At 48.3% G+C, this 25,272-nt stretch overlaps 1 protein-coding gene across 1 annotated transcript in view; it reads right to left on the minus strand.

The window, feature by feature from the left end:
* Positions 1 to 25,272, minus strand: part of DNAH17 (dynein axonemal heavy chain 17) — a 7,556,186-nt gene that overhangs the window by 5,243,619 nt on the left and 2,287,295 nt on the right. The window contains exons 21-22 of the mRNA XM_069201738.1: positions 3,503 to 3,634; positions 3,232 to 3,392 (exon numbers count right to left, since the gene is read on the minus strand). Of these exons, the coding sequence (XP_069057839.1) occupies positions 3,232 to 3,392; positions 3,503 to 3,634 (293 nt within the window). The remainder of the gene's footprint in view (positions 1 to 3,231; positions 3,393 to 3,502; positions 3,635 to 25,272) is intronic.

Consider the following 25,272-nt stretch of genomic DNA (forward strand, 5'->3'; position numbering starts at 1 on the left):
AGATACTTTGGCATATTGTCATAAAAATAAAGTACCTTTATTTTTAGTATAACTGTGTATTGTGTTTTCTTATGATATTGTGCATATGACACTAAGTGGTACTGTAGTAGCTTCACACGTCTCCTAGTTCAGCCTAAGCTGCTCTGCTAAGCTACCATTATCTATCAGCCTAAGCTGCTAGACACCCTATACACTAATAAGGGATAACTGGGCCTGGTGCAAGGTGCAAGTACCCCTTGGTACTCACTACAAGCCAGTCCAGCCTCCTACATCCATTCATCAGCGTTCTGTGTCCAGTTTCAGTTCCAAGAGTGTTCAAATTGTGGGGAAAATTCCCCTGTACTTATAGTCAGTTCTTACAGTGTTTTTCAATGGTAGGGAGTGGAGGTTCCAGCCAGTTACAACTGTTTCTGGGAGTGCCCCCTCTCTCCTTTCAGTACAGGCTCCAAACATCAGTGGGGGGTTAACAACCCTATTGTGTGAGGCCAGGGCACAGTCTTTACAAATGCAGGTGTGCCCCGCCTCTCCCTTCTCTCAGCCCAGGAAGGCTTTGCAATATGTAGATGCACCTCTGTGTCACCTCCACCCTCCCTGTGTTCAGGCTGTCTGAGAAGTATGCACAAAGCCCCAACTGTCAGTCTGCCCAGATGTTGATTGGAGACAAGCTGCAAAACACCAAAGCCATAAGCACAGATAAATGCACACTTTCTAGAAGTGGCATTTCTGTGACAGTAATAAAAAATACACCTACACCAGTAAACAGCATTTCTCACCACTATCACAACCATACCAAACATACCTACGCTACCCCTCATAAATCAGACAATACCCCTTACACCTAAGGCAGGGCATTTCCAATGCAATCCTACGAGAGGGCAGCACTCACAGCAGGGAGACACCAAGTTAGGCTGTTTGTCACTACCAGGACAGGCCACGCTACATGGCACATGTCCTTCCTACTACATACATGGCACCCTGCCCAAAGGGGTAGCTAAGGCGTACCTTAGGGGTGACTTACATGTAGTAAAAGGGGAGTTCTGGACCTGGCAAGTAAATTTAGATGCCAGGACCCTGTGGCAGGAAACTGCGCACACAGGCTCTGCGCTAGCAGGCCTTAGATAGGTTTGACAGGCTACTTCAGTGGGTGGCGCAAGCAGCGCTGCAGGCCCACTAGTAGCATTTAATTTATAGGCCCTGGGTATAGGGATACCAATTTACAAGGGACTTATAGGTAAATTCAATATGCCAATCAGGTATAATCCAATCATACCAAATTTGTAAGAGAGAGCACATGCACTTTAGCACTGGTTAGCAGTGAAAAAGTGCTCAGAGTCAAAACGTCAGCCAACAAAGGTCAGAAAAATAAGGAGGCAAAAAGCAAAAAGTCTGGGGAATGACCCTGTAAAAGGGCCAGGTCCAACATCCCTCCTCAAAGGCACCATTGACTATGTCATTGTCGAGTCAGTGGTGATGTGTAAAGACGATGGAAGCTTCTTTGCTGGTGGTTTTACCATCAACTACAGTGTCTTTGTTGGTGGTCCTTTTGGCAATGGTGGGTGCGTCAACAGTCTAGCCGACAAAGTCCTTTCTGATGGGATTGTCGTCGATGGTATCATTGGGGTTGTCGTCAACAATGTCACTGTCACCGTGGATGTCGACTTTACCATTGTTGTGGTCCTCGTCACTGGTACTTTCAATGGCAACAATGTTGTTTTCAATATCTTTACAGCCAGTATAGATTTTATTGTTGATGGCTCTGAGGAGGATTTTTCAAAGCGTAAAACCAACTTTGAAGAAGGAGAGGTAGGATCTGACGTTGCCGCTTCTGAGGAGAATTGTTCATATTTCTCCCTGTGAGAAATGTCCCTTGAAGACGCAGAGTGAGTCTTCTTTAAGGCTTTCCTAGGCACCTCTGAAGTTCATGGTCAAGCGACCTCTCCCTTTTTCTTAACCTTTCATGAGATAGAGTCTTGGAGGAAAAAAGTGTTGCAGATTTTAATGTCCTTTATCTTGTGGGCAGGGTGTAGGCAGTAGATACACTCCTTTTGTGGATCTTCAAAGTGAAGTCCCCTTTTCCCAAATGGTTTGAAATGTCCTTTCTTTGATAGTTCTGACATTATTATAGTCAATATCTGATAGACGGACAGTTAAAGTTGCCTTTAGAATACAAAAAATTTATTCAGAAGTTGAAGAACTGAGCGGAGCTCTGACAGAGTCCCTTCACACGACGTGTGGCCAAAAAAAACGAGGGAAAATGCCTCTGTGAGTAGCGTTCTAGAGAGTGCTGTTGTCTGACTTGCTGGAGTTTGATTCCTTATAAATTTGTGGCTAAGCTAACCAAATTAATATCTTTTAGCCATTATAAGCTTTGTGTACTTTATTGTACTTTTTTAGAAGGTACAGAGGGACACCCACTTTGACGACAGGGAATAATTCAAACATGTAAATCTATGAAAGATCCAATACCTGAGAACATTTTTAATCTACATATTCGGTCTGTCACAAAGAAAGAAAAGTATTTTAAAGCTGTTTTGCTCAGTACACCACTCTAAGCCTTGCCACATTCAGTCAGATAGGTTGGCGTTCGAAAGGCTTAATTTAAGGTTTGCTTTGTGATCCACTGTCTGCCAGGGGAACAGAGGTAAGGAGAATGGAGGTAATAACCACTGCTGCGTCGGTAGCCTACCACCCACCACATTGAAAGGTCTCTACCTTCATGGAAGATGTGTCTGCCTTCAGAGAAGCCGTCATTTGTGGCAGAGAGTCATGTCCGCCAAACTATATATTAGGCCCTAAATCTTTGGCAGAACTCTGATGTCCTTACAGACGAGTTATGCAAAACAGTCATAATGACCTATGTTTTGTGTCTGCAATAAACCATGTTTTCATTTAAAGTTATAATTTCCCTTTATGGATAATGCGTAGCTAAATGCATACCAAAATGTAGAATTGTAATAGTGAACAGCCATCTGGGGCCATATTACACTACGTGTCCTCTGGTGAAGTGGGCGTTTGCATATGCTTGCATCTCTGGGCATTTTAACACTATACAAGGAGCTGCACATGTTTGTGCGGCCCCTTCCATAATAGAGATCGCACCGGAGCATATTCTGTGTTGGTTCAGCTTTTCCCAGACCAATACAATAGCTAGAGTGTTCTATAAACATCAGTACGATAGCTAGATTATTTTATAAACATTCCCAAGAACTTTCTATGAAGTGGATACCTCACCTGTCTGTGAGAGGTGTAATTACCAACCGTGGAGTGTTTCCAAGATATTCATAGGAATACTGGAACTGTGCGTCACAGATATTAGCAAAGCAATGCTTTTTTTCTTCATCCCAACGGTGCCTCAGTTGTGACTGCCATGTGAATGCCTGAGCATTTTCGACCTGTAAAACAAATACAAGCAGGGATGTGTAAATTACAGCAGGTGTGGAAGAATGTGAGTGACTGATAAGACACTTGTGAATAGAAATAAATCAAACAGTGCAAACTGTACCTTCGTGAGAACCGCTTTGGCTACAACGTCTCGAGCATGTACATCAATGGTGCAAATGGTCATTATCTTCTGTCTGTCTCCCTTAGACAAGCTTCCAATGAGTAAAGTAATCAAAGTGTTCAACTGGCTGATCTAGATGGCGAAACATCAATCAGTATACAGATTACAATACAAATGAACAGAACATTTACAAATTTACAAAATAATACCTACACTCAAGGGGCATAAAATTGGACTCTGCATTCTAAACTAAGATTTCTGATTCACACTATCACGATATGCAGATTTGTACTGGCGATGTCAATTACCACAATGAAAATTCTGCTAGTTAGTATGAAGTTCTACTTTTTTTTAAATGCTATATTTACTATGGGAAATTTGAACTAGATCAATAAACTTTATAATTACAAAGTAGAAGAGACACTTTATGAAGTGGAACATCCAAGCAGTAAATAATGTTAATAAATAGGTATTACGCTAGGAAAATACACCCCCTTCAATTCTCCTGCCCCCAAATGTGATGCACTAGACAAGACAACAAAAACAGTAAAAAAGAAATTAAAACAAGGGAAAGTATACAGAAAATAATACAGATGAATGTATAAAACAGAAAAGTAGTCCATAGTAACGTACATTTTTTAAATTATTTTTTATCCAAGTAGAAAAGTCACTTCATTGAACTATACATTGTGTCCCATCATTGGATATCAAATGAGCAAAACACTTCATTATATAAAAAAGAAAAAAGAGAAAAGGTCTACACGCTCTTTAGTTGTTATCAATGCATAAAAAATCTGTGATCAAATATGATAGCGAGCAATACCAAATACGAAGGTAATATCATCCTTATCAGGCACATTTGATAGCGGCATCTCACTCATCCAAATATCTCCATACCTCGGAAAATTGTTTTAAGGACCCAGTTCTTGCTGCATATTAACTTTCACATGCTTCACCTATTTGATTTCATTTAACCACTGACTAAAGTTAGGAACCTCAACTGTTCTCCACTTTTGTCAAATTAACGACCTTGCAAGGAGCAATGAGGCAAATAAAATTTTTGTGGTAAAACAGTGATGAAACTATATTGTAAAACGATACCGAATAGGGCCCCGTAAGTAATAGGTCGTACCGTCAGGCGGAGTTTTCGGTTAATGAATCCGAAAGACTGATCACCAAAAATTATAAAACCGAGGGTATGTAAAGCATATATTAGTTATTCATCACTGGCATTCACACATCTAAAACATTCCGCTGAGATAGCAGGGTACTTTTTGTGGATGAGCTGCGGAGTACGATACATTATCCAGTTACTAAAACAAGCATTTGCAATTTAATGGGTCTCGCATATTTCGAACAAGTTAATTGTCATCTTTTGACAACAGCGCCCACGAGCAAAAACAAAAAAAACATGGTGGAAACTGAGAAAAGACGACTAAAACAAAACAAAATAAAATAAAATTAGCTTTAAAAAATAAAACTTTGCAATTTTGTTTGTCCAGCTGGGCACGTTTTTTGCCAGTCACAAGCCTTCTGTTTGTGAGGCACTGGAAGTTAGAACAAAATAGTACCTCGTTCACATCAGGAGCAGTGGACGGGTGTTGGAGGCTGGCCTGGTTTGTAGTGGGTACCAAGGGGTACTTACACTCTGTACCAGGTCCAGTTATCCCTTATTAGTGTAGAAGAGGTGTTTCTAGCAGCTTAGGCTGATAGAAGGTAGCTATAGCAGAGCAGCTTAGGCTGAACTAAGAGACATGCAAAGCTCCTACTATACCACTGGGGTCATATGCACAATATCATAAGAAAACACAATACACAGATATACTAAAAATAAAGGTACTTTATTTTTATGAAAATATGCCAAAAGTATCTCAGTGAGTACCCTCAGTATGAAGATGCCAAATATACACAAGATATAAGTACACAATACCAAAAATATGCAGTAATAGCAAAAGGAAGTAATGCAAGCAGTGTAAAGTTACAATAGATTGCAATAGGAGCACATAGGTATAGGGGCAACACAAACCAAATACTCTAAAAGTGGAATGCGAACCACTAATGGACCCCAAACCTATGTGAGCTTGTAGAGGGTCGCTGGGACTGCAAGAAAACAGTGAGGGTTAGAAAAATAGCCCACCCCAAGACCCTGAAAAGTAGGTGTAAAGTTCACCTATATTCCCCAGAGAGCACAGAAGTCGTGATAGGGGAATTCTGCAAGGAAGACCAACACCAGCAATGCAACCAAAGTGGATTTCCGGACATGAGTACCTGTGGAACAAGGGGACCAAGTCCAAGAGTCGCAACAATGTCGAGAGTGGGCAGATGCCCAGGAAATGCCAGCTGAGGGTACAAAGAAGCTGCCACCGGATGGCAGAAGCTGTGGATTCTGCAAGAACGAAGAGGGCTAGAAACTTCCCCTTTGGAGGATGGATGTCCCACGTCGTGACGAAGCTTGCAGAGGTGTTCCCACGCAGAAAGACCGCAAACAAACCTTGCTAGCTGCAAGGGTCCCGGTTAGGGTTTTTGGATGCTGCTGTGGCCAAGGAGGGACCAGGATGTCGCCACTTGGATAAGGAGACAGAGGGGGCGCCCAGAAAGTCAGGGAGCCCTCACAGAAGCAGGCAGCACCCGCAGAAGTACCGGAGCAGGCACTTGGAAGAGGAGTGAACCAGAGTCCACCCAAAGGCACAAAAGGGAGTCCCACGATGCCGGAGGACAACTCAGAAGGTTGTGCACTGCAGGTTAGAGTGTCGGGGACCCAGGTTTGGGTGTGAACGAAGGAAATCCTGGAAGAGTGCACAGGAGCTGGAGCAGCTGCAAATCACGCGGTACCCAGCAATGCAGTCTAGCGTGGGGAGGCTTGGACTTACCTCCACCAAACTTGGACTGAAGAGTCACTGGACTGTGGGAGTCACTTGGACAGAGTTGCTGAGTTCCAGGGACCACGCTCGTCGTGCTGAGAGGGGACCCAGAGGACCGGTGATGCAGTCTTTTCGTTGCCTGCGGTTGCAGGGGGAGGATTCCGTCGTCCCACGGAGATTTCTTCAGAGCTCCTGATGCAGAGAGGAGGCAGGCTACCCCCAGAGCATGAACAACAAGTGATGGACGGAATGCTGAACATTGTCAAACATTCACCCCCAGTACAGTGATCTAGGCCTAAATCCATCGTTTTTTTGCTGCCCATGACATTCCAGTTTGGACCCAGCCATACGCAAATCAGTCCTGACCCTGTTCCCCATGGGAACAGTCCAGCCCGAACTGCTAGGCCAGGTCTTCCCTGGACTGGAAACAAGCATTCTGGGCATGCCCTTCCCACTTAGGGCGACAAAGAAAAAACAACAAGTGATGGACGGAATGCTGAACATTGTCAAACATTCACCCCCAGTACAGTGATCTGGGCCTAAATCCATCGTTTTTTTGCTGCCCATGCCATTCCAGTTTGGACCCAGCCATACGCAAATCATTCTTGACCCTGTTCCCCATGGGAACAGTCCAGCCCGAACTGCTAGGCCAGGTCTTCCCTGGACTGGAAACAAGCATCCTGGGACCGGTTTCGTGGTTTCACCCCTCATCAGCCGGGCTAGCTTGAATCCAGTGGCATGGGAAGAATGGGACCTAAGTCTGGGCATACCCTTCCCACTTAGGGCGACAAAGCAAAAACAACAAGTGATGGATGGAATGCTGAACATTATCAAACATTCACCCCCAGTACAGTGATCTGGGCCTAAATCCATCGTTTTTTTGCTGCCCATGTCATTCCAGTTTGGACCCAGCCATACGCAAATCAATCTTGACCCTGTTCCCCATGGGAACAGTCCAGCCCGAACTGCTAGGCCAGGTCTTCCCTGGACTGGAAACAAGCATCCTGGGACCGGGTTCGGGGTTTCACCCCTCATCAGCCAGGCTAGCTTGAATCCAGTGGCATGGGAAGCATGGGACCCACGTCTGGGCATGCCCTTCCCACTTAGGGCGACAAAGCAAAAACAACAAGTGATGGACGGAATGCTGAACATTGTCAAACATTCACCCCCAGTACAGTGATCTGGGCCTAAATCCATCGTTTTTTTGCTGCCCATGCCATTCCAGTTTGGACCCAGCCATACGCAGATCAGTCTTGACCCTGTTCCCCATGGGAACAGTCCAGACCGAACTGCTAGGCCAGGTCTTCCCTAGACTGGAAACAAGCATCCTGGGACCTGCACCACCAGGAATCAGTCGAGAAGGCGGCAGGAGAAGCGATACAATGTTGCAGTAGTCGTCTTTGCTACTTTGTTGCGGTTTTGCAGGCGTCCTGAGCAGTCAGCGGTCGATCCTTTGGCAGAAGGTGAAGAGAGAGATGCAGAGGAACTCGGATGAGCACTTGCATTCGTTATCTAAAGAATTCCCCAAAGCAGAGACCCTAAATATCCAGAAAAGGAGGTTTGGCTACCTAGGAAGGAGGATAGGCTAGTAACACAGGTAAGAGCCTATCAGAAAGAGTCTCTGACGTCACCTGCTGGCACTGGCCACTCAGAGCAGTCCAGTGTGCCAGCAACACCTCTGTTTCCAAGATGGCAGAGGTCTGGAGCACACTGGAGGAGCTCTGGGCACCTCCCCTGGGAAATGCAGGTCAGGGGAGTGGTCACTCCCCTTTCCTTTGGCCAGTTTCGCACCAGAGCAGGGCTGGGGGATCCCTGAACCGGTGTAGACAGGCATATGCAGAGATGGGCACCATCTGTGCCCATCAAAGCATTTCCAGAGGCTGGGGGAGGCTACCCCTCCCCAGCCCTGACACCCTTTTCCAAAGGGAGAGGGTGTAACACCCTCTCTCTGAGGAAGTCCTTTGTTCTGCCTTCCTGGGCCAGGCCTGGCTGGACCCCATGAGGGCAGAAGCCTGTCTGAGGGGTTGGCAGCAGCAACAGCTGCAGTGAAACACCGGGAAAGGTAGTTTGGCAGTACCAGGGTCTGTGCTAGAGACTCGGGGGATCATGGAATTGTCTCCCCAGTGCCAGAATGGCATTGGGGTGACAATTCCATGATCTTAGACATGTTACATGGCCATGTTCGGAGTTACCATTGTGACGCTATACATAGGTAATGACCTATGTATATTGCACGTGTGAAATGGTGTCCCCGCACTCACAAAGTCCGGGGAATTTGCCCTGAACGATGTGGGGGCACCTTGGCTAGTGCCAGGGTGCCCACACACTAAGTAACTTAGCACCCAACCTTCACCAGGTGAAGGTTAGACATATAGGTGACTTATAAGTTACTTAAGTGCAGTGGTAAATGGCTGTGAAATAACGTGGACGTTATTTTACTCAGGCTGCAGTGGCAGGCCTGTGTAAGAATTGTCAGAGCTCCCTTTGGGTAGCAAAAGAAATGCTGCAGCCCATAGGGATCTCCTGGAACCCCAATACCCTGGGTATCTCAGTACCATATACTAGGGAGTTATGAGGGTGTTCCAGTATGCCTATGTGAATTGGTGAAATTGGTCACTTGCCTGTTAGTGACTTTTCGGAAAGCAGAGAGAGCATAACCACTGAGGTTCTGGTTAGCAGAGCCTCAGTGAGCCAGTTAGTCATCACACAGGGAACACACACAGGGCACACTTATGAGCACTGGGGCCCTGGCTGGCAGGGTCCCAGTGACACATACACTAAAACAACATATATAAGGTGAAATATGGGGGTAACATGCCAGGCAAGATGGTACTTTCCTACACAACCCTCCCCCCCCAAACGAAGGACAATAAGACTAGCCATGACCTGATGAGTCTTCATTGTCTAAGTGGAAATATCTGGAGAGTCCATCTGCATTGGAGTGGGTACTCCCAGGTCTATTTTCCACTGTATAGTCCATTCCCTGTAGAGATATGGACCACCTCAACAATTTAGGGTTTTCACCTTTCATTTGTTTTAGCCAAAGTAGAGGTTTGTGGTCTGTCTGAACAATGAAGTGGGTGCCAAACAGGTATGGCCTCAACTTCTTCAGTGCCCAGACCACAGCAAAGGCCTCCCTCTCTATGGCAGACCAACACTTTTCTCTAGGGGCCAACCTCCTGCTGATAAAAGCAACAGGTTGATCCTGGCCCTCAGAATTGAGTTGTGATAAGACTGCCCCTACCCCTACCCCTAATTCAGATGCATCAGTTTGAACAAAGATTTTCTTGGAGTTACATGGGCTTTTTAGGACAGGTGCAGTGCACATGGCCTGTTTCAGCTCTTCAAAAGCTTTCTGACAGCTAGCAGTCCACAATACCTTTTTAGGCATTTTCTTGGAAGTGAGGTCATTAAGTGGGGCTGCAATGGAGCCATAGTTCTTAATGAACCTCCTGTAATACCCAGTGAGGCCTAAGAAGGCTCTCACCTGGGTCTGAGTTGTAGGGGGAATCCAATCTATGGAATCTGTTCTCCACCTACCAGGTGTCCCAGATAAACCACTTTTCCCTGCCCTATCTGGCACTTTGAAGCCTTGATAGTGAGGCCTGCCTTTTGCAGGGCCTCCAAAACTTTCCACAGGTGGACCAGGTGATTATCCCAGGTGGAGCTAAAGACAGCTATATCATCTAGATATGCTGCACTAAAAGCCTCCAACCCTTGCAGGACTGTATTCACCAACCTCTGAAAAGTGGCAGGTGCATTTTTCAAACCAAAGGGCATTACTGTGAATTGGTAGTGTCCTCCAATAGTCGAAAATGCACGTTTTGCTTTAGCATCCTCTGATAATTTGATCTGCCAATACCCTGCAGTCAAATCAAAGGTGCTTAGATACCTGGGAGATGCCAGTGTATATATGAGCTCATCTGACCTGGGTATAGGGTGAGCATCAGTTTTTGTTACCTGGTTGAGACCTCTTTAATCTACACGAAACCTCATCTCTCTTTTCCCATCTTTTGAGTGAGGCTTTGGTACAAGCACCACAGGAGAGGCCCATGGGCTTTCAGAATGTCCAATCACTCCCAGTTCAAGTAGTTTCTGAACTTCTTGTTTTATACAGTCCCTGACATGGTCAGGCTGCCTATAGATCTTACTTTTGACAGGCATGCTGTCTCCAGTATCTATAGTGTGCTTACACGAAGAAGTGGTGCCTGGCACAGTAGAAAACAGTTCAGAAAACCGACCCAGGAGATTTATGCAGTGCTCTTTCTGCTCAGCAGTAAGACAGTCTGCCAAAACTACACCTTCCACTAGAGCATCTTGTTCTGTGGAAGAGAAGAGATCAGGGAGAGGGTCACTCTCTTCTTCCTGTCCTTCATCTGTTGCCATGAGCAGGGTGAGATCAGCCCTGTCATAGTAGGGTTTTAGGCGATTGACATGGAGCACCCTAAGGGGACTCCTGGCAGTGCCCAAGTTGACCAAGTAGGTGACTTCTCCCTTCTTTTCAACAATGATGTGGGGTCCACTCCATTTGTCTTGGAGTGCTCTTGGGGCCACAGGCTCCAATACCCACACTTTCTGTCCTGGTTGGTACTGAATCAGAACAGCCTTCTGGTCATGCCATTGCTTTTGGAGCTCTTGGCTGGCCTGAAGGTTTTTACTGGCCTTTTTCATGTACTCAGCCATTCTGGATCTTAGGCCGAGTACATAGTCCACTATGTCATGCTCAGGAGATTTTAAAGGTTGTTCCCAACCCTCCTTTACAAGTGTTAGAGGACCTCTTACAGGGTGCCCAAATAGGAGTTCAAAGGGGCTGAAGCCCACTCCTTTCTGGGGTACCTCCCTGTAAGCAAAAAGGAGGCAAGGTAACAGGACATCCCATCTCCTCCTGAGTTTTTCAGGGAGTCCCATTATCATTCCTTTGAGAGTTTTATTAAACCTCTCTACCAGTCCATTTGTTTGTGGATGATAAGGTGTGGTGAATTTGTATGTTACACCACATTCCTTCCACATGGCCTTTAAGTATGCAGACATAAAGTTGCTACCCCTGTCTGATACCACCTCTTTAGGGAAACCCACCCTGGAAAAGATTCCCAGGAGGGCTTTTGCCACTGCAGGTGCTGTACTGGTCCTTAGAGGAATTGCTTCAGGATATCTTGTGGCATGGTCCACTACCACCAAGATAAACCTAGTGCGTGAAGCAGTAGTAGGGTCAAGGGGGCCAACTATGTCAACCCCTACACTTTCAAAGGGAACCCCAACCACAGGCAGTGGAATAAGGGGAGCCTTTGGAGTGCCACTAGTCTTGCCACTGGCTTGGCAGCTCACACAGGACTTACAAAAGTCTTTTGTGTCCTCTGACATCCTAGGCCAGTGAAACAGGGGGACAAGCCTTTCCCATGTTTTGATCTGACCCAAATGTCCAGCCAAGGGAATGTCGTGTGCCAGAGTTAGTATGAACTCTCTGTACTGCAGGGGAATGACCAATCTTCTGGCTGCTCCAGGTTTTGGGTCCCTTGCCTCTGTGTATAAGAGGTTGTCCTCCCATTAAACTCTATGTGAGTCACTGACATCCCCATTTTGCTGTTTGACAGCTTGCTGTCTTAGACCCTCTAATGTGGGACAGGTTTGCTGTGCCACACTCAGCTCCTCCCTGGCAGGTCCCCCTACACCCAAAAGCTCAGCAGTGTCTGCTGCCAGCTCCTCTGGTGAAGGTTCTGCACAGGGGGACATTCTTCTACCTCAGAAGTTGAATCATCTGTAGAGGGAGGGATAGTGGGTAGGGATTTACCCTTACTAACCCTAGCTTTAGGGAGCACTTGGTCCATTGTTCCAGGATCCAAGTCACCCTGTCCTTTTTGCTTTTTGGCCTGAGCCCTGGTTAAAGCACAAATATGCCCAGGAATGCCCAGCATTGCTGCATGAGCCTCCAACTCCACTTCTGCCCAAGCTGATGTCTCTAAATCATTCCCTAGTAGACAGTCTACAGGTAAATCTGAGGCAACCACAACTTTCTTTGGACCAGTAACTCAACAGCCATGGGGTGGCTAAGAGTGTTGTTATGAGTGTCTGTCACTTGGTACTGGTGACTAAGTAGGTGTTGTTCAGGGTGTGCCAGTTTCTCTATTACCATGGTAACACTGGCACCTGTGTCCCTGTAGGCCTGAACCTCAACACCATTGATTAGGGGAAGTTGCTTGTACTTATCCATATTAAGGGGACAAGCAACTAAGGTGGCCAAATCAATGGCACCTTCAGAGACTAGCACAGCCTCTGTGGTCTCCCTAACAAGACCAACCCCAACTAAATTACAAAAAGTGAGCCCAGCTACTCCCTTGGATTGGCTATTAGTAGGTTTGCTCCCACCGCCACTGCTAATACTAGGGGCACTAGAGGTTGCAGTAGGGGTTGTGGTAGTGGGAGGCTTGGTACTTTTCTTTGGACAACTGGCATCAGTTGTCCAATGGCCTTCTACTTTACATAAATAGCACCATGTTTTTTTTACTTGATTAGAAGAGGATTTGGACCCACCACCCCCACCAGAGTGTTTTTGTGGGCCTGATGAAGACTCATTTTTAGATTTTCCCCACCCTTGTATGAAGACTTACCATCCTTCTTCTTGCCATCCTTGTCACCCCCTGTATGAACTTTTCTGTTCACTCTTGTTCTGACCCATTTGTCTGCCTTCTTTCCCAATTCTTGGGGAGAGGTCAGATCTGAGTCCACTAGATATTGGTGTAACAAATCAGACACACAGTTATTCAGAATATGCTCTCTCAAGATTAGATTGTACAGGCTTTCATAGTCAGAAACTTTACTGCCATGTAACCACCCCTCCAAGGCCTTCACTGAATAGTCAACAAAGTCTACCCAGTCTTGTGAGGACTCTTTTCTGGTTTCTCTGAACTTAATCCTGCATTGTTCAGTGGTTAAGCCAAATCCATCCAAGAGTGCATTCTTCAAAACTGTAAAATTATTGGCATCACTTTCCTTCACAGTAAGGAGCCTATCCCTACCCTTTCCACTGAAAGATAGCCATAGGATAGCAGCCCACTGCCTTTGAGGGACTCCCTGTACCATACAGGCCCTCTCAAGTGCAGCAAACCACTTGTTAATGTCATCCCCCTCCTTGTAAGGGGGAACTATCTTATGCAGATTCCTAGAATCATGTTCTCTCACAGGATTGCTATCTGGAATACTGCTGCTTCCACCATGGGGTCCTAACCCCCAACCTCTGTCTCTCTTTTTCCAAGTCTAGGGATTCCCTGTCTAGAGCTAGCTGTTGCTGTTTAAGCTTCAGTCTGGACTCTTCCACTCTCAACTTAATGAGTTCCCTTTCTAACATCTTGTCCTCAGGGTGGGTGGGTTGGGAATGTCTTGGCACAGAATAATGATGTGAATGAACAGAGGGAGACCTGTCCATAACAGTTGGCACCCTAACAACCTGGCCTCCAGGAACAAAAACATCCCTACTGTGATGGGAGCGTCCATTACTACCAGCTATGCTAGGTGGTCTGCTAAGGGGCAGGTTAGGAAGGGCACCCTCTAACACTCTTACTGGGGGCTCCCCTGAGTCAGAGTGTGAGCTATCTCCTAACTTCTCAATTGAACTGCCAGCTAAGGCCATATCATTTTCAATAATCATGTTAGACAATAATTCTCTAGAGGGGTTCTTTCCTACCACTAAACCTCTATCAATGCAGAGACTCTTTAGGCCCTTAAAGTTAATGTGGTCATAAGCTGTGCTGACCAAATAAAGAGGAGTTCCTATATCAGACATGATAGAAAAGGTTTAGGGACAGATAAAAGAGAGAAAAGGTTTAAGGACTTTTTTAAAGCACAGGAAAGGAAAAAAAAACTTTTTCAACTTTTCGAAACTGGGGCCCTGGATGGCAGTGTCCCAGTGACACATACAACTAAAACAACATATATACAGTGAAATATGGGGGTAACATGCCAGGCAAGATGGTACTTTCCTACACACATGGCCTGTTTCAGCTCCTCAAAAGCTTTCTGACAGTTTGCTGTCCATAATACTTTTTAGGCATTTTCTTAGATGTGAGGTCATTAAGAGGGGTTGCAATGGAGCCATAGTTCTTTATGAACCTCCTGTAATACCCAGTGAGGCCTAAAAAGGCTCTCACCTGAGTCTGAGATGTAGGGGGAACCCAATCCATAATAGTTTGTGTTTTCCCCTGAAGTGGTGCAATCTGTTCTCCACCTACCAGGTGTCCCAGACAAACCACTTTCCCCTGCCCTATCTGGCACTTTGAAGCCTTGATAGTGAGGCCTGCCTTTTGCAGGGCCTCCAAAACTTTCCATAGGTGGACCAGGTGATCATCCCAGCTGGAGCTAAAGACAGCTATATCATCTAGATATGCTGCACTAAAAGCTTCCAGCCCTTGCAAGAATGTGTTCACCAACCTTTGAAAAGTGGCAGGTGCATTTTTCAATCCAAAAGGCATTACTGTGATTTGGTAATGGCCTCCAATGGTTGAAAATGCAGTTTTTGCTTTTGCATCCTCTGATAACTTGATCTGACAATACCCTGCAGTCAAATCAAAGGTGCTTAGATACTTGGCAGATGCCAGTGTGTCTATTAGCTCATCTGCCCTGGGTATAGGGTGAGCATCAGTCTTGGTTACCTGGTTGAGACCTCTGTAGTCAACACAAAATCTAATTTCCCTTTTACCATCTTTGGAATGAGGTTTTGGTACAAGAACCACAGGAGAGGCCCATGGACTTTCAGAGTGCTCAACCACTCCCAGTTCTAACATTTTCTGCACCTCTTGCTTTATGCAGTCTCTGACATGGTCAGGCTGCCTATAGATCTTACTTTTGACAGGCAAGCTGTCTCCAGTATCTATAGTGTGCTCACACCAAGAAGTGGTGCCTGGCACAGTAGAGAAGACTTCAGAAAACTGACCCAGGAGATTTATGCAGTGGTCTTCTGCTCAGCAGTAAGACAATCTGCTAGTACTACACCTTCCACAAGAGCATCTTGTTCTGTGGAAGAGAAGAGATCAGGGAGAGGGTCACTCTCTTCCTCCTGTCCTTCATCTGTTGCCATGAGCAGGGTGAGATCAGCCCTGTCATAGTAGGGTTTCAGGCGATTGACATGGAGCACCCTAAGGGGACTCCTGGCAGTGCCTAAGTCAAGTAGGTGACTTCACCCTTTTTCTCAACAATTATGTGGGGTCCACTCCATTTGTCTTGGAGTGCTCTTGGGGCCACAGGCTCCAAGACCCACACTTTCTGCCCTGGTTGGTACTGAACCAAAACAGCCTTCTGGTCATGCCATTGCTTTTGGAGCTCTTGGCTGGCCTGAAGGTTTTTACTGGCCTTTTTCATGTACTCAGCCATCCTAGATCTTAGGCCAAGTACATAGTCCACTCCTTTTTGGGGTACCTCCCTGTAAGCAAAAAGGAAGCAAGGTAACAGGATATCCCATCTCCTACGGAGTTTTTCAGGGAGTCCCATTATCATACCTTTGAGAGTTTTGTTAAATCTCTCCACCAGTCCATTTGTTTGTGGATGATAGGGTGTGGTGAACTTGTATGTCACACCACATTCCTTCTACATGACCTTTAAGTAAGCAGACATGAAATTGCTTCCCCTGTCTGATACCACCTCTTTTGGGAAGCCCACCCTGGAAAAGATTCCCAAGAGGCCTTTGCCACTGCAGGAGCTGTAGTGGTCCTTAGAGGAATTGCTTCAGGATATCTGGTGGCATGGTCCACTACCACCAAGATAAACCTATTGCCTGAAGCAGTAGGAGGGTCAAGGGGGCCAACTATGTCAACCCCTACCCTTTCAAAGGGAACCCCAACCACAGGCAGTGGAATAAGGGGTGCCTTTGGGGTGCCACCTGTCTTGCCACTGGCTTGACAGGTTTCACAGGACTTACAAAATTCCTTTGTGTCCTCTGACATTCTAGGCCAATGAAACAAGGGGACAAGCCTGTCCCAAGTTTTCATTTGCCCCAAATGTCCAGCTAAGGGAATGTCGTGGGCTAGAGTTAGGAGGAAACCTTCTGTACTCCTGAGGAATCACCAATCTCCTGGCAGCTCCAGGTTTTGGATCACTTGCTTCAGTGTACAAAAGGTTAAACTCCCAGTAAACTCTGTGAGAGTCACTGACATCCCCATTTGCTTGTTTGACAGCTTGCTGTCTTAGACCCTCTAGTGTGGGATAGGTATGCTGTGCCACACTCAGCTCCTCCCTGGCAGGCCCCCCTTCACCCAAAAGCTCAGCAGTGTCTGCTTCCAGCTCCTCTGGTGTAGGTTCTGCACAGGGTGGAAATTCATCTTCCTCAGAAGTTGAATCCACTGTAGAGGGAGGGATAGTAGGTAGTGTTTTACCTTTACTAACCCTAGCTTTAGGGAGCACTTGGTCCATTCTCCAGGATCCAAGTCACCCTGTCCTTTTTGCTTTTTGGCCTGAGCCCTGGTCAAAGCAGCATGAGCCTCCAACTCCACTTCTGCCCAAGCTGATGTCTCTAAATCATTCCCTAATAGACAGTCTACAGGTAAATCTGAGGCAACCACAACTTTCTTTGGACCAGTTACCCCCCCCCCCCAGTTGAGATTCACAACAGCCATGGGGTGGCTAAGAGTGTTGTTATGAGCATCGGTTACTTGGTACTGGTGACCAAGTAGGTGTTGTTCAGGGTGGACCAGTTTCTCTATTACCATTGTAACACTGGCACCTGTGTCCCTGTAGGCCTGAACCTCAACACCATTTATTAGGGGTAGTTGCTTGTACTTATCCATGTTAAGGGGACAAGCAACCAAGGTGGCTAAATCAATAGCCCCCTCAGAGACTAACACAGCCACTGTGGGACCTGCCTTAGGTCTAGAGCTCGCCCCCCACGTCCGCAGCACCAACCTGCTGTCTCCTGCCTCTGACCCCCGCCCACGCTGCTGCTAGCGTGTTCGAGGCCCTCCTCCACTGCAGGCATCCTCCTGCGCCTCATCCCTGGTGTCTAGTGGGCTCTTGTAAGCCTCACTTGACCCGTGTGCCGCTTTTCGCCATCCTGTAAGTTGTTTTTCTAATTTCAGCACCTTCCCCCCTTGCGCGTCTGCCCCCGTTGTGCCCCTTCTGATTGTGCCACTTTTCGCCGTCCTATAAGTGTTTTTTCCAACTTTCAGAGCCTTGCCTCCTTGCGCTTCTGCCCCTGTTGTGCCCCTCTGATTGCTGTACCCCGAGTGTAACTTGTGCCATAATTGTATTTTGTGCCTGTTTTTAATCTTGTTCCTTACTGTTTTGTGCCTTTTTCCCTGGTTTTTTCGCCCCTTGGGCGCTCCCCCTTGCTGATCTCCCCTTGCCGCTGCCTCCCTGCGGCCCCGCCCCCCTCGCGCCCCCATACGCCGCTCCCTCCCGCCTCCCGCCTCCCACCTCCCGCCTTCCAGCTGCTCCTCCCTCCCTCCTCCCTTCTTAATGGCTGGCGCTGCGCGGCCGCTGGTGCTCCGGAGGCGCGCCAGAGGCAAGCCCGTCTGCGCCCGTCCGTGCCTGGACCGCGCCCAGCGCCACCCCCCCTGGTCCTCACACCCCCCGCCTCCCCTGCCTCCGTTACTCAGCCAGCGAACTCCGCAACCTCAACCCTGGCCCCTTCACAGAGTGCTTCCAGGCCACCCCGAAGCACACCAAAGGACCTTTCTCCTGCCGCACCTGCAACTTCTCCTGCAACAGAACAACAAAGCCAGCAACAACCAACACCAACCACCTGCACTGCATCCTCCTCAACACACGCTCCGCACGAAAACACGCCATCGAGCTCTGGGACCTGCTCGACACCACCGCCCCAGACGTGGCCTTCCTGACCGAAACCTGGTGGAACGACTCCTCGGCCCCTGACATCGCCATCACCATCCCTGACGGATACAAGATCACCAGAAGAGATCGCACCAACGGAATCGGCGGAGGAATAGCCATCGCCCACAAATCTTCCCTCAAGATCCTCACCCACACGGACGACACCCTCAAGTCAGCCGAACACCTCCACTTCCAGATTCACACGGACCCCAACACCACCCTCAGAGGAACCCTCATATACCGTCCGCCAGGACCAAGAGCCCCCTTCAGCGACACCGTCTCCGACCTCGCAAGCACCCACGCCCTCGCCTCTCCAGACTACATCCTCCTGGGAGATCTCAATTTCCACCTGGAGAACAACAATGACGCCAACACCACATCACTGACCACCAGCCTCTCCAACCTCGGACTCCGTCAACTGGTCAACACCCCCACCCACATCGCAGGACACACCCTTGACCCACTTTTCACTTCAAGCAACCACATCTCTTTCAGCCACACCTCCGAACTCCATTGGACTGACCATCACTGCGTACACTTCACCTTCAAGAAAAACACCGAACACCACCGCACCCCTCTACCGCCTCACCGCCGCTGGGGAAAAGTCACCGAAGAACAACTAGCCCGCACCCTCGCCAAAAACCCACCACCCGACCCCACCGACCCGGACTCCGCCGCCATCAACCTCCATCAATGGATCCTCAACTGCTCCAACATCCTAGCTCCACTCAAGAGACCCACCGCCAACCAAGATAAGAAAAAACCAGCCTGGTTCACAGACGAACTGACCACCTCTAAACGCACCTGCCAGAAACTCAAGAAAAAATGGATCCTCGAGCGTACACCCAACAACCTTGCCACCCTCAAGGAAGCCAACCGCAGACACCACCAACTGATCCGACTCGCCAAGCGCTCCCACTTCACAGAACGCCTCAATAACAACGCTCACGACTGCAAATAACTCTTCTGCATCGTGAAGGAACTTTCCAACCCCAACGCCAACGACATCCCTCCTTCCCAGGAACTCTGCGACGAGCTCTCCACCTTCTTCTACCAGAAAATCGCAACCATCAACGACAGCTTCAACACCTCACCTCCGCCGGACCCCACCCCCAGCAACTCCTCCCACGCCTACCGCATCACCACCTGGACTCAAGTAGATGACGCCGAAACACGAAAAACCATGAACTCCATTCACTCAGGATCCCCCGCTGACCCCTGCCCACATCACGTGTTCAACAAAGCCGACGCCACCATCGCCCCCAAACTCTGCAAGATCATCAAACTCTCCTTCGACACCGCTACTTTCCCAGACAGCTGGAAGCACGCAGAAATCCAACCCCTCCTCAAGAAACCCAAGGCTGACCTCAACGATCTCAAAAACTTCCGTCCGATCTCCCTCCTCCCTTTCCCAGCGAAAGTCATCGAGAAGATCGTCAACGCACAACTCGCCCACTTCCTAGAAGACAACGCCATCCTAGACCCCTCTCAATCTGGTTTCAGACGAAACCACAGCACTGAGACCGCACTCCTCGCCGCCACAGATGACATCAGACAACAAATGGACAACGGCGAAACCTCAGCCCTGATCCTCTTAGACCTATCAGCCGCTTTCGATACAGTCTGCCACCGCACCCTACTAAACCGTCTCCACGAGGCCGGCATCCAATACAAAGCCCTCAACTGGATCTCATCCTTTCTCTCCAACAGAACTCAGAGAGTCCGACTCTCACCCTTCCGCTCCAAAGCCACCAACCTCATCTGCGGCGTCCCCCAAGGCTCCTCACTCAGCCTAACGTTGTTCAACATCTACATGGCCCCCCTCGCACAACTGGCCCGCCAACACAACCTCAGCATCATCTCCTACGCCGACGACACCCAACTCGTCCTCTCCCTGGCCAAAGATCCTTTCACCACCAAAACCAACCTCCACGAGGGACTGAAATCCATCGCCGAGTGGATGAGCAACAGCCGCCTGAAACTCAACTCCGACAAGACGGAAGTCCTCATCCTCGGACCCACCCCCTCGGCCTGGAATGACTCCTGGTGGCCCACCGCCCTCGGCCCGCCACCCACCCCTGCCAGCCACGCACGAAACCTGGGCTTCATCCTCGACTCCGCTCCCACCATGTCCAAACAGGTCAACGCTGTCTCCTCTTCCTGTTTCAACACCCTCCGCATGCTCTGCAGGATTTTCAAGTGGATTCCAACAGGAACCAGAAAGACGGTGACCCAAGCCCTCGTCAGTAGCAGACTCGACTACGGCAACGCACTCTACACAGGCATCCCAACGAAAGACATCAAACGACTCCAACGCATCCAGAACGCAGCCGCCCGCCTGATCCTCGACGTACCCCGCCGATGTCACATCTCCCCCCACCTGAAGAACCTCCACTGGCTCCCCGTGGAAAAGAGGATCACCTTTAACCTCCTCACCCACGCACACAAGGCACTCCACAACACCGGACCCACCTACCTGAACTCCAGACTCAACTTCTACGTTCCCTCGCGTCAACTACGCTCTGCCAACCTCGCCCTCGCCATCGTTCCCCGAATCCAGCGCAAGACCTCTGGCGGCAGATCCTTCTCCTACCTCGCCGCCAAGACCTGGAACTCTCTCCCCACCTCTCTTCGCCAGACCCAGGACCTCCTCACCTTCAGGAGACTCCTCAAGACATGGCTCTTCGAACGTTAGCAGCACCCACCCCCCCCCAGCGCCTCGAAACCCTAACGGGTACATAGCGCGCTTTATAAATCTTTGATTGATTTGATTGATTGGTCTCCCTAATCAGACCAACCCCAACTAAGTTACCTAAAGTGAGCCCAGTTACTACCTTGGATTGGCTATTAGCAGGTTTGCTCCCACCACCACTGCTATTACTAGGGGCACTAGGTGTAGCAGCAGGGGTTGTAGTGGTAGGAGGCTTGGTGCTTTTCTTTGGACAACTGGGATCTGTTGTCCAATGGCCTTTTATTTTACATAAATAGCACCATGGTTTCTTTTCTTTGTTTTGATTTGAAGAGGATTTGGGCCCACCACCCCCACCAGAGTGTTTTTGTGGGCCTGATGAAGACTAATTTTTAGATTTGTCCCCACCCTTGTCAGAATACATACCATCCTTCTTCTTGCCATCCTTGTCACCCCCTGTATGAACTTTTCTGTTCACCCTTGTTCTGACCCATTTGTCTGCCTTCTTTCCCAATTCTTGGGGAGAGGTCAGATCAGAGTCTACCAGGTACTGGTGTAACAAATCAGACAAACAATTATTAAGAATATGCTCTCTCAGGATTAAGTTATACAGGCTTTCATAGTCAGAAACTTTACTGCCATGTAACCACCCCTCCAAGGCCTTCACTGAATGGTCAACAAAGTCTACCCAGTCTTGTGAAGACTCCTTTTTGGTTTCTCTGAACTTGATCCTGTACTGTTCAGTGGTTAAGCCATAACCATCTAGGAGTGCATTCTTAAGAACTGTAAAATTATTGCCATCACTTTCTTTAACAGTAAGGAGCCTATCCCTACCCTTTCCACTGAAAGATAGCCATAGGATAGCAACCCACTGCCTTTGAGGGACCTCCTGTACAACACAGGCCCTCTCAAGTGCAGCAAACCACTTGTTAATGTCATCCCCCTCCTTGTAAGGGGGAACTATCTTATGCAGATTCCTAGAATCAGGCTCTTTTGCAGGATGACTATTTGGAATACTGCTGCTGCCACCATGGGGTCCTAACCCCAACCTCTGCCTTTCTTTTTCTAAATCAAAGGACTGCCTATCTAAATCCAGCTGTTGCTTCTTGAGCTTCAGCCTGGATTCTTCCACTCTCAATCTATTGAGCTCCCTTTCTAACACTCTGTCATCAGGGTGGGTGGGTTGGGCATGTCTTGATACAGAAGATTGGTGAGAATGAACAGAGGGAGACCTGGCCCTAACAGATGGCACTCTAACATTCTGGCCTACAGAAGTAACACTTCTACTGTGAGGAGAAACAACACTATTACTGTGATGTGAATTCACATCAGTACCAGCTATGCTAGGTGGCCTGCTAAGGGGCAGGTTGGAAAGATTCCCTCCCAAATCTTTTGCTAGGGGTGCCCCAGAATCAGAGTGGGAACCATCAGCTAATTTCTCACCAGAAGTGCCACCTAAGGTCTTATCTTGTTCAATGAGCATATTAACCAACAGTTGTCTTGAGGGATTCTTCCCTACCCCTAAACCTCTATCTATGCAGAGACTCCTTGCTTCCTTCCAGCTAAGGTTGTCATAAGCTATGCTGGCCAGATCAAGAGTTTGGCCTGTACCAGACATGATAGAAAAGGTTTAAGGGACAGAAAAAGAAAGAAAAAGTTTCAGAACTTTTTAAAGAACAGGAAAAAAAACTTTTAAAACTTTTTAAGAACTTTTAGAAAGTTTAGAGGTACTTTTCAGCACTTAGCAAAGAAGTGAATGAAGAAAAGCAAAACTTTTTGGTTAGGTGTACATACACTGAACTTGTTTTGTATATTTTTCTCTTATGAAAAGTACAATATGACAAAGTGGTAAGTAGTTGCAAATTACTTATCCCACCGCTGCACAACCAATGTAGGAGGCTGGACTGGCTTGTAGTGAGTACCAAGGGGTACTTACACCTTGCACCAGGCCCAGGTAACCCTTATTACTGTAGAGGGGTGTCTAGCAGTTTAGGCTGATAGAAAAGGTAGCTTAGAAGAGCAGCTTAGGCTGAACTAGGAGACGAGTGAAGCTCCTACAGTACCACTAGTGTCATATGCACAATATCATAAGAAAACACAATACACAGATATACTAAAAATAAAGGTACTTTATTTTTATGACAATATGCCAAAGTATCTCAGTGAGTACCCTCAGTATGAGGATAGCAAATATACACAAGATATATGTACACAATACCAAAATATTCAGTAATAGCAATAGAAAACAGTGCAAACAATGTATAGTCACAATAGGATGCAATGGGGGCACATAGGGATAGGGGCAACACAAACCATATACTCTAGAAGTGGAATGCGAACCACGAATGGACCCCAAACCTATGTGACCTTGTAGAGGGTCGCTGGGACTGTAAGGAAACAGTGAGGGTTAGAAAAATAGCCCACCCCAAGACCCTGAAAAGTGGGTGCCAAGTGCACCTAAGTTCCCCAAAGAGCACAGAAGTCGTGATAGGGGAATTCTGCATGAAAGACCAACACCAGCAATGCAACAACGATGGATTTCCAGACGAGAGTACCTGTGGAACAAGGGGACCAAGTCCAAAAGTCACAATCAACTCGGGAGTGGGCAGATGCCCAGGAAATGCCAGCTGTGGGTGCAAAGAAGCTGCCACCGGATGGTAGAAGCTGAGGATTCTGCAAGAACGACAAGGGCTAGAAACTTCCCCTTTGGAGGATGGATGTCCCACGTCGTGCAGAAGTGTTTTCCCGTAGAAAGACCGCAAACAAGCCTTGCTAGCTGCAAGGGTCGCGGTTACGGTTTTTGGATGCTGCTGTGGCCCAGGAGGGACCAGGATGTCACCAATTTCGTGAGGGGACAGAGGGGGCGTCGAGCAAGACAAAGAGCCCACTCAGAAGCAAGCAGCACCCGCAGAAGTGCCGGAACAGGCACTACGAAGTGGAGTGAACCGGAGCTCACCCGAAGTTGCACAAGAGGGTCCCACGACGCCGGAGGACAACTCAGGAGGTTGTGCAATGCTGGTTAGAGTGCCGGGGAACCAGGCTTGGCTGTGCACAAAGGAAATCCTCGAAGAGTGCACAGGAGCCGGAGTAGCTGCAAAACACCCGGTTCCCAGCAATGCAGTCTAGCGTGGGGAGGCAAGGACTTACCTCCACCAAACTTGGACTGAAGAGTCACTGGACTGTGGGAGTCACTTGAACAGAGTTGCTGAGTTCAAGGGACCTCGCTCGTCGTGCTGAGAGGAGACCCAGAGGACCGGTGATGCAGTTCTTTGGTGCCTGCGGTTGCAGGGGGAAGATTCCGTCGACCCACGGGAGATTTCTTCGGAGCTTCTAGTGCAGAGAGGAGGCAGACTACCCCCACAGCATGCACCACCAGGAAACCAGTCGAGAAGGCGGCAGGATCAGCGTTACAAGGTCGCAGTAGTCGTCTTTGCTACTTTGTTGCAGTTTTGCAGGCTTCCAGCGCGGTCAGCAGTCGATTCTTTGGCAGAAGGTGAAGAGAGAGATGCAGAGGAACTCTGATGAGCTCTTGCATTCGTTATCTAAGGAATTCCCCAAAGCAGAGACCCTAAATAGCCAGAAAAGGAGGTTTGGCTACCTAGGAGAGAGGATAGGCTAGCAACACCTGAAGGAGCCTATCAGAAGGAGTCTCTGACGTCACCTGGTGGCACTGGCCACTCAGAGCAGTCCAGTGTGCCAGCAGCACCTCTGTTTCCAAGATGGCAGAGGTCTGGAGCACACTGGAGGAGCTCTGGGCACCTCCCAGGGGAGGTGCAGGTCAGGGGAGTTGTCACTCCCCTTTCCTTTGTCCAGTTTTGCGCCAGAGCAGGGCTGAGGGATCCCTGAACCGGTGCAGACTGGCGTATGCAGAGATGGGCACCATCTGTGCCCATCAAAGCATTTCCAGAGGCTGGGGGAGGCTACTCCTCCCCAGCCCTGACACCTTTTTCCAAAGGGAGAGGGTGTAACATCCTCTCTCTGAGGAAGTCCTTTGTTCTGCCTTCCTGGGCCAAGCCTGGCTGGACCCCAGGAGGGCAGAAACCTGTCTGAGGGGTTGGCAGCAGCTGCAGTGAAACCCCGGGAAAGGTAGTTTGGCAGGACCCGGGTCTGAGCTAGAGACTCGGGGATCATGGAATTGTCTCCCCAATGCCAGAATGGCATTGGGGTGACAATTCCATGATCCTAGACATGTTACATGGCTATGTTCGGAGTTACCATTGTGACGCTATACATATGTCGGGACATATGTATAGTGCACACGTGTAATGGTGTCCCCGCACTCACAAAGTCCGGGGAATTTGCCCTGAACAATGTGGGAGCACCTTGGCTAGTGCCAGGGTGCCCACACACTAAGTAACTTAGCACCCAACCTTTACCAGGTAAAGGTTAGACATATAGGTGACTTATAA

This window comes from Pleurodeles waltl, chromosome 7, assembly GCF_031143425.1.
Source record: "Pleurodeles waltl isolate 20211129_DDA chromosome 7, aPleWal1.hap1.20221129, whole genome shotgun sequence".
In the NCBI taxonomy this organism is placed as follows: domain Eukaryota; kingdom Metazoa; phylum Chordata; class Amphibia; order Caudata; family Salamandridae; genus Pleurodeles; species Pleurodeles waltl.